The sequence below is a fragment of the Onychostoma macrolepis genome, chromosome 25 (assembly GCF_012432095.1).
Source record: "Onychostoma macrolepis isolate SWU-2019 chromosome 25, ASM1243209v1, whole genome shotgun sequence".
Classification (NCBI taxonomy): domain Eukaryota; kingdom Metazoa; phylum Chordata; class Actinopteri; order Cypriniformes; family Cyprinidae; genus Onychostoma; species Onychostoma macrolepis.
The window spans coordinates 15,333,296-15,349,742 of record NC_081179.1 but is presented as its reverse complement, the minus strand read 5'-3'; the positions used below and the strand labels follow the sequence as shown (position 1 = coordinate 15,349,742).

The 16,447-nt window shown below is 34.9% G+C and overlaps 1 protein-coding gene across 3 annotated transcripts; it reads right to left on the bottom strand.

The window, feature by feature from the left end:
* Nucleotides 1-735: 735 nt before the first annotated feature.
* Nucleotides 736-12,942, bottom strand: si:ch211-91p5.3 (uncharacterized). Of its 3 annotated transcripts, none has more exons than XM_058767691.1 (20): nt 12,641-12,942; nt 12,251-12,379; nt 11,961-12,083; nt 11,622-11,774; nt 11,274-11,453; nt 11,009-11,186; nt 10,254-10,370; nt 9,913-10,098; nt 9,673-9,810; nt 9,032-9,163; nt 8,492-8,908; nt 8,098-8,235; nt 7,716-7,853; nt 5,470-5,706; nt 5,212-5,391; nt 4,844-5,059; nt 4,609-4,752; nt 3,432-3,734; nt 3,199-3,336; nt 736-2,573 (listed from the first exon to the last, which is right to left on the bottom strand). In XM_058767691.1, the coding sequence occupies exons 1-20, from the start codon at nt 12,851-12,853 to the stop codon at nt 2,464-2,466; spliced, it is 3,570 nt and encodes a 1,189-aa protein (XP_058623674.1). In that variant the 5' UTR covers nt 12,854-12,942; the 3' UTR covers nt 736-2,463. The 3 variants fall into 3 exon arrangements, with proteins under 3 accessions (XP_058623674.1, XP_058623675.1, XP_058623676.1); XM_058767692.1 differs by having other exon boundaries at nt 5,494-5,706; XM_058767693.1 differs by lacking the exons at nt 11,961-12,083; nt 12,251-12,379; nt 12,641-12,942 and having other exon boundaries at nt 11,551-11,684.
* Between the last annotated feature and the right edge of the window lie 3,505 nt (nt 12,943-16,447).

Genomic DNA, 16,447 nt, shown 5'->3' with positions numbered 1-16,447 from the left:
TCATGTGAGTCGTGCACTATATTCCAAGTCTTCTGAAGTCATATGAAATAAAGATAAATTAAAATTAGTGCTGTCAAACGATTAATCGCGATTAATCACATCCAAAATAAAAGTTTTTGTTTACATAATATATGTGTGTGTACTGTGTATATTTATTATGTATATATAAACACACACACATGCATGTATATATTTAAGAAAAATGTTACGTTTATATATTAAATTTATTTCTATATGATTTAAATTATATGAATATAAATATATACATATATATACACACACACATATATTATGTAAACAAAAACTTTTATTTTGGATGCGATTGATCGCGATTAATCGTTTGACAGCACTAATTAAAATATAAATATTAGATTAAAAAAAACTTTGAACTTACTACAATTAAGTATTTTTAATTTGAAGTACTAAAATGACTTGTGTCAGTGACAAATGACTAAATCTGAAATAACAATTAAGTTACATAGAAATTAAGCTATATAGAAATATCTTTAAAAAAAAGGTAATAAAATGTATAAAAGCTTATAAAATTACTAAAAACTTGAACTGAAATGAAAATGAAAACTGATCATATAAAAGATTTAACATTCATATACAATAAACACTGATTCAGAGTATTGATAAAAACTATAATTGTATGTAAGTAATGCTAAAATAGCACTGGAAATACATGGGCCAAGAAATGTAATATTCAGTATTTTTTATCTTTTATAATTATTTTTATTAGCAACACTATTTCCTCACTGTACAGTTGCTTTGAATAAAAACATCCCCCAAATTAATACATGTAAATCACTACCAATAATGTACTGTACAATAATGACAGAAAAAGCTAGCAACACTATTAATACCTTTTCACAAAAGGCAGATGGCAAAAGTTTCCCTGATTTGATCAGTTTCGAAGATGCAAAAACCACCAGTATAGGCTACATTTAAAAAAAAAAAAAATTATAATGATAATAATAAACACTGCGATAACACAGTCCATTACATGAAGGCCTAAAGAAGTTGTTTCCCACAATTAATAACTCATTTACAGTTAAACTGTAATAAAATCTGGCCACGATTTACCTAAAACAAGGCAACAAATTCTTAATTTGTGGCCATTATATCTTAATTGAGCAGGGCAGGGTTCCATCATTTCCAGAACATGAATGGAGAAAATATGTTTGTGCATTGAAATTACTCCTCACAGCGGTAATCACTAGAGGAATATGAGCTTTAGACAGTATTGTATGTCTGGATGAAGCTGGTGCCTTAAGTTGGTGAGGTCTGGGTGTGAAGAACATCCAGAAAGAACATCCTGACCCAGAGTAGCTTTAACATCCTGCTGGAATAAAACCTAACTCTCCATCATTACAACAACATTCAGACTGTAGCACGTCATTGACATCTGGTGGTCAGTTCATTGAATGAACACTTCACTATTGTGTCAAAAGAACAAGTTTAAGGATTTCATAACACTTAAAACTGTCTGGGTCGGTATATTCGAGCAAAACTGGCCACAATTCAACAGCCTATTAATGTTACTATTGGGTTTTTGGTATTTATTGTGAATTACCATTTAAAAGAAAATGTGGACATGAAATACTGATTTGAATAATAATTTATTTTATTTGTAGAGATGCATGCATAAGTGAGTTATACAGTGTGGTACTGGACAACGGTCATTATTTAGAAATACACATTAATATTACGAACGTACCGATTACACTGCATTGTTACTAAATCAATAATGCTTATTCTATCCTCACTTTACTTTTTGTAAACATTTTTTGTAGTTCATTGTAAACAGGTTTCAAATTGCACAGTCAGCAGTTCAAGGGCAATATTAATCAAAACGATTAATAAATATACAAAAGACAGAAGCTGGTTTTTAAAACTCACATCGTATGGCTCGGTTTATCTTGTAAGCCTATGAAGATCTGATTCATGTACACTATAATTTCTCAACACAAGTAAATACTGTAAAATGACTCTGCAGTAAAGTGTGGAATGAATAGATTCACTTGACCATCCAAACTGTTAATAATGTAGCTCATCTCATTGAATCATATTCACAGTAGTAGATTAAATGTAGTTTTCCAGCAAAGACAACAAACCTCTGAAACTGAACGAGTTTCAGTCAGTGCAATATCAGTGCCTTTTGGAAAATGAATGAAACTTCAGGTTTTCCATTTGATAAAATTACATTTCTTTGATTTGTAATTTTCTTCTGATGTTGAAAGGGTTTAGCTGGTATACCTTTGGTATAAATCTTTAAAATACATCTAGTTTCATTCAATGCCATGGTCATTGATTTAAACCCCAGGGAAATGTACAATTTAATAAATAAATTTAGTACATTTAATAATGTAAAGCTATATTTGTACCAACACCTTAAAATAGATCAAATTGCAAGCCAGGTTTGAAAATCTTCACCAGGACAAGTCAAGTTAGAGTAGGTGACTAGGACATGCTAAAATAAATTTCAATTGTTTTTGTCCTCCAGAAACTGAATCTGAGCTTGAGCTCTTGAAGCAGCTTCGACTTTGCAGTTTCCCAGCTGTCTTCCCAGCCTAGAAGTCAAACAACCAACTTGTAACCAACTGTAATATTTAATATTTAATATTACACACAAATATTTCCAACTTGACAGAAGAACTGTTTACTCTGATTATTAATATTAATAAAATTGTAACATTTATAATGAATTGTTTTTGAATTGTATTGAATTGAATTTTTTTTTTTTTAAGAAATTAACACTTTTATTCAACAAGAATGCATTAAATTGATCAAATGTAACAGCAAAGATATTTACAGTATAATGTTACAAAAGATTTAAATAAAAAAGGAATCCTAAAAATGCAATGCAACTGTTAAGAATGATGATAAGAAATGTGTCTTGAGCAGCAAATCGGCTTATTAGAATGATTTAAACATTTTAAAATATATTCAAATAACAAAACAGTTCTTTTTACGTTTTAATAATTTTTCAAAAAATTACTGATTTACTCTATTTAATCAAACTGTATTTGATCAAATAAATGCAGCCATGGTGTCTTTACAAAACTACAAAATCTTTGAACAGTACTGTATTTACAATGTATTGTCTATACATATATTTATGACTAAATATTTATAAATAACATTAAATCTTTATTGAACATTTATGATGTTGTGAGTGTGTATGTGAGAGCTCACCTGGACTGCAGCAGGTTAACGGAAGAGAGAAGGTAGCCTTTGCTCCAAGCGCCTCTTCTGTGTCCTCAAACACTGGCTGTGGCAGATTCTGCTTTTTGAACCACTCGTCTAAACTGTTTCTCAAAGATGCATTGTTTTCTGGTGTAAGAAGTTCAGAATAGAATAATAAAATGATCATTTTCTGATAATGTACATTAAGAAAGACAAACTGGTTGGTGTTCAGTGGCTCTGACCTGTCTTTACTCCCAGCAGACCCAGTATACGTTCACAGAGATGACTTCGAGCTGCTTTCTTGTTGCTTTGACATGTGCACTTCAGCATATAGTTGCAGAAAGACAGCTTGATAGAGGCTCGTTCCTCAGACTTCAGGTCAATGACAGGCTCTTTCTGACAGGCCCCGTTCAGCATGGAGCTCAGCTGATTCTGAACCACTTCAGCACTGTCAGCTCCAGGTAGTGAAGGATAACCAAAGAGAGGTGGTAGTGAACGTAAGGCGTTCTGGAGAGCACGTAACTTGGCTTCATGCTCTGAAGATCCTAAAAAAGACCATATCATATTTGAACACAATGGCATTCATACAGATATTACATTACACTTCTGTTCCTAGTTAAAGAATATATTGCTTTAAGAAGCAGTGTAAAATTAAAATAAATTAATATGATTGACTGTGTCAAGGCTCATGTTTTAAAATATCTCCCAAAAAACAAAAACATAATATTTATGAATTATGATAAAAAAGAAAAACTTTTTTACGTACTTAAAAAAACCACTACAATTAAAATGGTATTAAATGGTACAGTATTTTTAATGTTATTGAAAGATGTCTCTTCTGCTCATTAAAGCTGCATTTATTTGATCAAAATTACAGAAATAACAGTAATATTGTGAAATAGTATTATAGTTTAAAATAACTGTTTTCTATTTCAATATACTGTGAAATTTAATTTATTCCTGTCATGCAAAGCTGAATTTTCAGCATCATTACTCCAGTCTTCAGTATCACATGACCTTTCAGAAATCATTCTAATATGCTGATTTGGAGTTTAAGAAAAATTTCTCCTTATTATCAATGTTGAAAAAACTGCTTAATATTTTTGTGGAGACGGTGATATATTTTTAATAGAACGTTCAAACAAACAGCATTTATTTGAAATGGATATTGTAACATTTAAATGTCTTTACTGTGTCACCTTTGAATTTGATGCATCCTTGCTGAATAAAAAGTATTCATTTCTTTCAAAAAATAAAATGAAGTAAATAAATAAATAATTATACTAACCCCAAACTTTTGAATGGTGGTGTAGACTTTCATTTTCTTTATTTTGGACACATTTAATTGTCATTGACCCCAAAATTACACTTGATTCTGTTGAGTATAAACTCTTTTTTTCTTCAGACGCTCACACTAACCTTGTCCGTCATACTTCACATCATAAGTTATGTTCTTTAGAGAGCAGTAAAATGGCTTTACAGATCCTTCAACATCGTCCTGAGGAAGAGGAAGAGACCTCTGAGTAAAGTGCTGCTTCACCAGCGCACTGGACATCTTTTCATCTTGAATTAGAGTTAAGAAAAAAGCATTAGTTAAGGAACATAAATGTATTGGTATATTTATATATGAATACATAAATACACAAATATATACCTGAGCTAGCATCCAAAATTTCCATCACACGACCGAATAACAGGTAGGTTTTTCTAATGGCATCTTTCTTGTTGTCGTACCCTTGTTGTTTGTTAGCATAAGTATAGTTTTCCAGCTTGACCGTCACGGTACATTTGAAATTCTGATCATATTTTATGTTCTCCACGTTCACTTGTGGTGGCTTGAGATTATATACATTAAACAGCTCATCGATTTCTGTAAAATACACAAAGATCACAACCCATGTCGATGAGACCAGAGTTGCAACAAGTACCTTAAACATATCATTTTATTTTTTACAGTGTACCACTAGCGCTCCATACTGGTGTCCACTGCAATAGCATCTTTCTTCCTACATGCTCCATTACCTGGACAATCAATCCTGGGCTTTTTCCTCAGTGAGGCTGGAGAGCTGGAGTCTGGAGGGTCTGGCTGCACAGGAACAGGAACATGGACTGATTCTTGGCCTGATGGGAGCTGTGCTGATGTGGAGATGCTTTCAGACTTCAGGTTTAAATGCTCTTTCACTGCTGCCTGACTGATAGATACTGCAGACAAAAACAAAACCCTTGATATGTCAGAGTAGATACAAAGATTTGTACTAATTTCTTTTAAGTTAAACTCACAGTTTGAAAGCTCTGGGCTCATACCGCTGGTGACTGGCTCTTCACTGGTCTCTGCTTTAGACTCTTCAGTTTCATAGATAGGATTTTTGAGACCCAGTTGGTCTAGACGCTCCTTCAGAACACCTTTGAAATTCTTCTCACTCTCTGATACTAGAGGACAGTTGAGGATCCCTGACAGTTGCTGCAGAGCAACTTTAGCTGCCTGTTGCTCTGCCTGTCTCTTCTTGGTGGAGCCATCTAAGAAATGTAAGAAATGAAAACAAACGGTCGTAAATGGGTGCATGACACAATGAAAATAATATATACAGCGCCCTCCAAAAGTATTGGAACAGTAAAGACAACATTGCTCTGTTGGCTGTGGAGTCAAGAAATCTGTATATATGATTAAAAGATGAATATGAGACAAAACTACAGAATGTCACATTTTATTATTGGGTGTTTCATTGGGTGTGAGAAGTTCAGCACTTTTAGAGTTCATCCCTTGATCTGATGTGAGCATAAGTATTGGAACAGTTGCCTCACAGCTCTATGTGATCAGCTGTGTCCTGTAGCATTAATTCTTCAGATATTAAAAGCAGGGAATGTGTCATATCAGTCATATCCATTACTTCTGTATTCTGAATCTTGCATTTGATGACGACACACACAAACCAGGATGAAGATGAGGGAGCTGACTTTGAGAGAAAAGCAAGCAATTTGGATGCTAAAAGAAAAGAGGAAGTCAATTAGAGCTCTAGCAAAAACAAAGGGCATAGAGAAATCAAGAGTTTGGAAACCACCAGAGACACCAGCAACCAACAACTACCTGATCGGCTGAGAAAACAACAGTAGTTGATGACAGACAAATCATAAAAGCTGTGAAAATGAACCCTAAAAGACGTTTCTGTAAAATCACCAAAAACTTCCAGAAAGCTGGGGTGATGCTCTGACAATCTACTGTCCTCAGGAGACTTTGACACAGAATTACAGATGCTACACAACAAGATACAAACCTCTGACCAGCTCCAGAAATAGAAAGGCAAGATTAGAGTTTGCAAAAAAGCACAAAGGTGAGCCAGAAGAGTTTTGGAGCTGTGTTTATGGACCGATGAGACAAAGATGAACCTTTATCGAAGTGATGGGAAAGCAAAGGTGTGGAGAAAAAAAGGGAACTGCAATGATCCCAAGCATACTGCCTCATCTGTAAAGCATGGTGGAGGTGGTGTCACGGCATGGGCATGCATGGCTGCCTCTGGAACAGACCCTCTCAACTTTACTGATGACTTAATGTATGATGACAGTAGCAGAATGAATTTGGAAGGGTCCAAAACCATCTTGCCTACCAATATTCGAGAAAATGCCACCAGATTCATTGGGAAGTGCTTCATATTGCATCAGGACAATGACCCAAAACACCCTGCCAGTTCAGTCAAGGAGTTTATAAGGGCAAAGAAATGGAAAGTCTTAGATTGCCCAAGTCAATCTCCAGATTTAAATCCGATTGAACATGAATTTCAGCAGCTGAAGAGGAGAGTGAAGGCAGAAACTCCCCAAACAAGAAAAAATTGGAATTGGCTGCATTAAAGGCTGGGAAAAACATTTCAAAGGATGAGAGCAAGAGTCTGGTGATGTCTATGGGTCACAGACTCACTGCTGTGAATGTGTGCAAGAGATCTGCAACTAAATAATAGATTTTAATCTTTTATATCTGCCTTATGTTCAACTGTCCCAATACTTATGATTACATCAATGAGTGGGATGAACTCTAAAAGTGCTGTTCTTTTTATTTGGTAAAACATGCATGTGTTGAAACGGCTAATAATAAAATGTGACATTCTGTAGTTTTGTCTCATATTCATCTTTTCATCATATTTGCAAATGTCTTGACTCCACAGCCAACAGAACAACTTTGTATTCACTGTTCCAATACTTTTGGAGGGCGCTGTATGACTTTTACATATAAAGAAGTACAATTTTGCATAAAGATTTGCATTGTGCCAGAAAAAAATACCAATACCATAGAGAACCTCATCCTGTCTGGACACATTAATTAATTTTTTTTTTTTTCACACTATATGGGTTGTTTACTTTTTTGCTAATTGTCATAAAAAATGTAAGATCTTAAAATAGAGCACATTTTCTTTGGGCAAAATGTTTTTTAGTTTTATTTTTTTTTACTTTATTTTTTTGCTTTTGCTGGTGAAATATGACCTAGACATTCACCCCAATAATGTTTAGTCAATGAATAACAGTAGAAATTAATTCACCTTTGTCAGAGAAAGTAAAAGGCCCAACGAGTTTGAGCTTGCAGATGGTTGTGTTGTCGTCATCAACAAACTCTTCTGTTGGTTTTTGTAAATCATGCCTGTTGAAATGTCCCATGATCCCCATCCTATACGTCTGACCTGTTGTAGAAAACATTAGAACCAGTTTATGCTGCTCTGTATATTACATACTGTATTCTAATACATTCTTACATATTTGGTTTACAGTAACACCAAAAGTAGTACATATCAGTACTCAAAGTATTTTATGAGAAATATTATATTAAACAGTATTTAGCGGCCTCTAGTATAGGTGAAACACTGTCCATGTGAATATACCGGGAAATGGCTTTATATGAAATATAACCTAAACTTTGTACTTTACCTTCTGGTGGAGCACTGATGTGAAAACGTTCCGACAAAATCTTATAAGCTGCTTCAGTCGCTTCTTCCTTTGAAGAGCATCTATCAGACGCAACTTCTTGATTAAGATCCACAGTCACTTTACCAAAGAAAGTGATTCCTGAAATGTCAAAAATATTTATTTTAATCACATTTCTTTTTGTTTATTCAATGTTTGATAAAATGTTTCTCTGCTGTTGTATCCTTATCATTAAAAAAAAGATATAGTTTTTTTTTATTTGCTGTGAGTCTGCTTTTTCAGGCTCTTTGCAATTTAAATATGCCCTGTGCACAAAAATGAACTAGCCAATAAATCAATTTTAAAAACACTGTCTCCTGCAATAGCACATCATCTTTCTTCCTACATGCTCCATTACCTGGACATTCAATCTTGGGCTTTTTCGTCAGTGAGGCTGGAGAGCTGGAGTCTGGAGGGTCTGGCTCCGCAGGAACAGGAACATGGACTGACTCTTGGCGTGATGGGAGCTGTGCTGATGTGCAGATGCTTTCAGACTCTGAATGATCTTTCACTTCTGCCTCACTGATGGATACTGTAGAAGTAATCAGGTCGGAGCTGATGTCAGTGGACATGGGCTCTTCACTGGTCTCTGCTTTAGACTCTTCAGTTTCATAGATGGGATTTTTGAGACCCAGTTGGTCTAGACGCTCCTTCAGAACACCTTTGAAATTCTTCTCACTATCTGATACTGGAAGACAGCTGATGATCCCTGACAGATGCTGCAGAGCAACTTTAGCTGCCTGTTGCTCTGCCTGTCTCTTCTTGGTGGAGCCATCTAAGAAATGTAAGAAATGCAAACTAAACGTCAGCAAACAATGGCTTGTAACTCAACACAAAACTTTTGAAAAAGAAAGATAGATGATGTTTAATGAATGACTAAGTGTAGAAGTACAGCTACCTTTGTCATAAAAAGTAAAAGGCCCAACGAGTTTGAGCTTGCAGATGGTTGTGCTGTCATCAAAATCTTCTGTTGGTTTTGGGAAGCCATTTGTATTGAAATATTCCATCGTCACTGACTTGTATGTCTGACCTGTTGCAGCGAGAAAGAAAAACAGGTTTATTGTGCTATTCACAAAATCATTTTAAACTTAAAACCCTAAGTACTTCAGAGACTGTGCCTCCAAAAACATGGCATTACCATAGTACTTTGTTGGTTATGTGTATCTTTTTACCTTAAATAATTTTGACCCCAGAAATACAAATGCAAAACTGAAAATAGAAGTTATGTTATTTGACGAAAATAGTCCTGATGTGTTGGAAGAGGCAATAAACTAATTTTCTGATGTATTTTAGAGGGCATTCTTGCCCATTAAAGGGTTAAAACTGCACATTTATTGCACAAACCTGAAATGGATTTATTTCCAAAAACATAACATGCAAACATGTTTGTATGTATTTAACAGTAATAGATAAATACATAAATAAAGCTCTTGAGCTTAAAGTATTTGATTAAACTAAGTATTATTTAGATATAAAAATGAGTGAAAATGATTCTGTTTGGCTTTACATTACATTTTAAGCTTAAGATTTGTACTTTACCTTCTACTGGAGCACTGATGCAAAAACTTTCCCATAAAACCTTATAAGCTGCTTCAGTGGCTTCTTCCTTTGAAGAGCATCTATCAGACGCCACTTCTCGACTGAGATCCACAGTCACTTTACCAAAGAAAGTGATCCCTGAAATGTTAAAATACAAAATGATGTACTGTATCATACATAGAACTCAGAGCAGGACTGTGTAACGTAATTCAATACTACAATTTCTTAGTCATATTTTACCTGAGGAAGATGAAGAGGAGGCCTCAGAGTGCATGACTGAGCTTGATGGTTCATCTGTGTTTTCTTCTTGTAATTTCAGCTGCTCGAGGGCAATGTATGCGACCTCCTGATGCGCAGCTTTTTTGTCGTTAAACACATTAATGCCAATGAAACTTTGCCCATTCACCGTCACTTTACCTCTGTAACCTGTGCAGAGGATGTGAACTGCATGATTAACTGTTGAATCCAACCTGAATGAAAGAATGTCATCCACTTTTCCTGTATGTCTAAACAAATACATGTTTTATTTGTTTCTAAAGGACTATCATACAATTAATAACAATTGGACAATAATTTGTTACCTTGGGCTTCTTGATCCTCTGTAAAAACAGGAAATTTGTCCTCTGGCCATTTCTTTGCCTGACAATATTCATAAAGATGATTTTTGTATTTAAGCGGGTTGCCATAAAACACTGGATCTGTGGATGAAGATACACTGGAATCAGACAACACAAATAGTATTCTTGTAGCTTCATAACATTACGGTTGAACCACTGATGTCACATGGACTATTTTAACAATGTCCTTACTACCTTTCTGGGCCTTGAATGTGGTAATTAATTGCTGTCTATGGAGGGTCAGAAAGCTCTCGGATTTCATCAAAAATATCTTAATTTGTGTTCCAAAGATGAAGGTCTTGCAGGTTTGGAACGACATGAGAGTGAGTGATTAATGACTGGGTGAACTATCCCTTTAAAGACAGTACACTTTCATGATTGTTTCACAACTTTTAAAAAGTGCACTTTGTAAAAGTTAAATAAAACTAAAAGTTATTATTTTTGAATCATTATGGTTTAATTGTCATGCCTTAAAGAAGTACACTTATTTTGAGGTACTGACTTAAGTTTACTGAGGGTTACTGACTCTTAGTCTTAACCTTAATTTCAAAGCTTTTCAGTTTGTAATTTTCAAGGGATATTATGTGTGGTTAAACATTCTTTGTGAGTTCACATTTGGCCCATAGAACACATTAGAAGCATCAAGTAGAAACTAAATATTGCTAAATTATTACATTAAGAATCTATATTAATGGCGTCATTTTCTTCTCAGTTCTTACCATGTGTCACTTTCTCCAGTTGGTCCACTCTTCCTGTCAGGTGGGTGATCTGCTCCTCATGTTGATCTACTTTTGCCTGCATCTCTTTAAGTTTGTCGACTTCAGGACCCAGGGTCTCCAGCAGATCTTTGTTTTGATCCAGGAAGTCCAGAAGACTCTTCGTGTCCTGAGGTTTTTCCTTGACATAAAGTCATGTTTTAGAACAAACATGATGCAGTTCACAGTTAACTGCATAGCAGTTTAGTGTTGATCTTACTATACTTACTTTGATATTTTCATCTTGGATTCCCTCAAAGCGTGAGATAATGTCTTCAATCCTGTCTTTCATGGCTTGCTGCTCACGATCCAGAACTTGCTGGAAGTCTTTCACGGTCTGGAGATCTTCCTGTTGGCCATCTACCTCACACGGGGGTTGATTGAAATTATTGTCCAAGATGTTGTAAAACTATACAGGAAATAGAAAAGCATTGGGTCAATTAGTTATTAGTATTAGTAGTAGCATTTAATAATAATTATAATAATAATAATCATTTCCCATCCACCTTTGTTACCTCCTCCCCCAAGTCTTATAATATTACTACTACTAATACTAGTAGTAATAATAAAAGTCAACCTGTTTTATCTCCTTTTCCAAGTCTTTCAGTTCTGGGATATGATGTTTGAGGCTCTCGGCCAACTGCAGGAACGTATTATGATGCCTTCTCATGTCCTCATTACTCATTCTGAAGTCAGGCGAGTGCATTACACTGTTCCGTACATTTAATACCTGAATTATTTAATAGAAACAAGAGGAAAATATGTTATCCAGCACAACACGAGAGCTACCGTATTTGAATATCCACACAGATACAGTGGTCACATACTATTAATAGCACATAGCATTAGAGACGTTTAACACAGATATTGATAGAGGTTCAGAATGATGTTTAAAGGCAGATTTCAGAATACTTACTTTGCTCACACATTGTCCTGGGATTTCCTTGAAATGTTTACAGAAACTCATTAAGTTCAGGATGGCAGCAATATCAAACTGGTCAAACGTGCAATGTTGTCTGTGCCCACGTGGCATATGTGCCTGTCATAAAAAATATGTGAAACATGCAATCAACAAAGTCAAAAATGTAATGGACATACATTTTTTGACACACCAAATATGTAAATATGACCCTCCCCATATGCAGCAAGGCAGTTTAACAGACAGCAAACCAGAGGCAATGGTTATTAATGATGAAAGTAACTTACCTTGGCAACTTCCCACTTATTTGTGGGCCATAGATGTGGCCGGCAGTTGTCCCAGTGCATACTATTACCCTTCCCATTATGATTGGCCACGATTTCATTCCTCCAGTGGTTACACAATTGACACAGAGGCTGTGTGAAACAACAAATCACAGTTTGAGAGACATGTACAGACACCCCAAGAACTTTTGATTCGAACGAACTATCTTTTACACTTTTTGTAATATTTCCAATTGAGTTAATCCACATTTTATTTGATATTGTGGCATTACTATTATTCTAAATTGTTTTGGAAAGCAGTAACAACACTAAGGAATGTACTGTAGTAGCCTATGTATGAACCCGAAATATAGTACTAGACAGATAGATTTTGACTTGACATTTACAATTTACCTTTTTATTATCGCACGTTTGCTTACAGTTCTGTCCATAGAGATGAGGGATTGTTGAACGAATATTTGTTTTAAGAGAATTGTGATAGGTTTCGGTTTCCTTTTCGACGAAGCCCTGAATGCGGCTCCTCAGTATGTAAAGACTCTCTGTTGTTTTCAGCCAGTTTTTGTAGTTTTCATCACTGAAGCGACTGTAAGATTGTGTGCTGCTCATGATCGCTGATTAAAATCGCAGGGATCGATCACTCTTTTGTTACAGTAACGTAGAGCTGCGCTGCGACTTGCCTCCACTGTCCTCAGCAGGTCAGCTGACTGCTGGAGTTGCCAGATACTCATAAAATCAACATCGTGGATAGGATAGGGAAATAATAACGAATTTGTTGATATTCTTCAGTACCATGGTAACCGTAGTTAATAAAGTAAAATGGAATCTCCTTAATGTTAGTATTATAAATATCGCATTAAAACGATCTTGTAAACATTTTTTTTCTTCATCATTTTGTTGTGTTAAAAATAATGCATTGTCCCAGACCCAGAACTGATCTAAAATTAGCCTATATAAAAATATTTAATATGAATATTCATTATTACGTTTGTAACCCTAATTATTATCTAAAGAGAGTTAGAATTTATTTATTCATTCATTCATTCATTCATTCATTCATTCATTCAAAAGTTAGTGTAGGCCTACTTGTTTACAATTGTGTCAGTGAAAAGACAGCAAATGAAATATAAGACGTGATATTTGAATAAACAAGGAAAAATCAAGGTAAATATCACTTGCAAGTGAACATATGTGAATAGACTTGTATGCAACACTTATAATTTAAGAAAGGAGCAAGAGTTTATAAACAGAGAAACAGAAAAGAGCTGTTAGTTAATAGCGCCATCTAGTGGAGATCAGAATCAAAGTGAGCTTTTATTGACAGAAATTTGTCTTGGTGAAAAAAGACGGACGTTTCAAGAAAATAAATACAATTATATACACATACACACATACACTATATTGCCAAAAGTATTGGGTCACCCCCTTCTAATGAACAGGTTTGACTACATTAGTCATTTCCATGAGTACAAATCTTAATGTTTAAGCATATAATGATATTCTAGGGAATTGTGTGCTTCTAATTTTAAAGCAACAGTTTGGACAGGACCCTTTTCTATTCTAGCATGACAATGCCTCTGTGTATAAGGCAAGGCTCAAAAAGAAATGATTGATCCAGTGAGTGTGGAAGAACTTGACTGGTCTGCAGAAAGCCAAGTCCTAATCCAAGCTGAACACCTCTGGTGTGACTTTAAATGCAGATCTTGAGCCAAAAACTCTTTACCAAACACCAATGACTTGTACATAAGGGTACAGTCATTTTAGACACTTCCAAAACTGTTGGAACAGAGATGGAAATACAATTTTAAATACATGAATTATGTTTCCATCTTTGTTGCCACGGTTTTGGAAGTGCCTTTTTCTGTTCTAAAGAAGGGGGTGTCCCAATACGTTTGTCCATATAGTGTATGTACAAGTCATTGGTGTTTGGTAAAGAGTTTTTGGCTCAAGATCTGCATTTAAAGTCACACCAGAGGTGTTGGACTTGGCTTTCTGCAGACCAGTCAAGTTCTTCCACACTCACTGAATCAATCATTTCTTTTTGAACCTTGCCTTATACACAGAGGCATTGTCATGTTAGAATAGAAAAGGGTCCTGTCCAAACTGTTGCTTTAAAATTAGAAGCACACAATTCCCTAGAATATCATTATATGCTTAAACATTAAGATTTGTGCTCATGGAACTTACTAAAGTAGTCAAACCTGTTCATTAGAAGGGGGTGACCCAATACTTTTGGCAATATAGTGTGATATATATATATATATGTGTGTGTGTGTGTGTGTGTGTCAGACAATTCAATCATTTTGTATATCTAAGATGGTGTAATCTTCAAAGATAGTGTAATCTTGGTTTGCATGTGTCTTGGATTGCTAAAGTTCTCATCTTGTCTCAGTATGTGTTGAACATGCAGTTCAGTAGCAGAGTTTAACGGGAGGCCAGGTGTCCCCTGGCAGGGCTCCGCTTTCAAACACGATCCTCCATCTGTCTCTTTTTTGCTTCTCCTTTCTTTATTTGTTCATCGGTAGGGAAGAACAAGGTGAACTCTGTCCCTGATGCTGTTACATAAGACTGGGCGATTATTAATCAGGCATTATAAATAAAAGTATAGCTGTGAAAAGCTTATTTAATAACAATAATTTTAAATTGTCTGATGCTCCATATACAGGTGAGGTTTTCATTTCTGGGCTCCAAAAGTTTTTCTATGGGTTAAAGTGATAGTTTTTTTTTTTTTTTATCTTGCCTTCTTAGTAATTACACTGAAATGACTGGGTTATTGCAAAGTGAATTTTTTTGCTCTGTAATAACAGAGTAGAATGTGCTGAATCCCCATGGAAAACTGAGGTCATCATTATCTCATGAGAAAAAACTGTCTAAACATGCAGCAGCCACACAGATATGCCAATTGTGTGATCACTGTTATCCTCCAGATAGAATATAACTGGTGGTTTCGATTAGTGGCAAAAATGTTCAAATTATAGCTTATAGTCTGGACTGAGGAAAGCCAGACTTTCACCTTATAAAACATCTCAGGTTTGCTCAACTTCCAGGATCTGATGATGGGTTTATTTATTTATACAAATGGTCAAGAATGCAAAAGAATATAACATCCCATACTAGTACAGATAAATAATAGTACAGATTCTTTACTTATTAAATTATTAAATTTTGTTACATATAATAGATCAAAATTACATGCTCGCCAGATGTAAGGGGTTTGCCAATTATTTTTGGAATACATTTTTAAAATAATGTATTATTACACACACACACACACTTATGTATAGATGTGTGTGTGTTTAGTATATCAAAGCATATCAAATACATCAGTATATCAAATAAGCCTATATATTATAATCAGTATTGATATGATGAGATTGTAGTGTGCATAAATTCTGCAGACTATAATAAAGTTTGAACATTTTTATATTATTACATAAAGACTAAAAACCATAGTTTTAATATCTTATATTTTGATAATTTTTTTTATTGTTATTTTATATTCTTATGTAAAAAAAAATACACAAATATATACAATCGTCTATTTTTCCTAATAATTAATTTTAGAATTAATTTTAAAGTCAAATCAGTGTCGCTTAAAATGCAACATATTAAAACCAATAAATAAATAAAATAACAAAATTATAAGTGGCATCCTTTCATTGGAAAATATATTCCCTTATAAAACGTTGCTATGTAACAAAACTAATGATCCGCTATGGGAGCTGCGCAGTGATATAATGAACAGGTGTTTCTCGTCATACCTGATACTATATTATGGATTTTAAACTGTATATTTACCATTCAGAAGCCTGAATAGGAATTATCCGCTTTATAAAACAGCAGCATAGTTATCGTTTCTTTAAAACGGAGCATTGTATCCGTCAAATACTGTAATCTCCTTCTATCAGTGACGGCGCTGTGCTCCACCCCCTGCCTCAGAGGCCCCGCCCATCCCGTGCGCATCCCGTCCGCATTCTGCAAGAGGCACGGGAAAACAGGGATAGACCATCCCGAGAAACTAGGGGGTTAGTTATTACATACCACTGTTTTAATTCATAATCACCCATGTTTAGATATTAAAACTAACTTTATCTGATTTCAAAGTGAGATGTTTGTAACTAAATAACAACAAAAGAGTAGGTTTGTACCAAAAAGCTAACACCTGGCCCCGACCAAATTCCATTCCACCCTTTCCCAAACTGC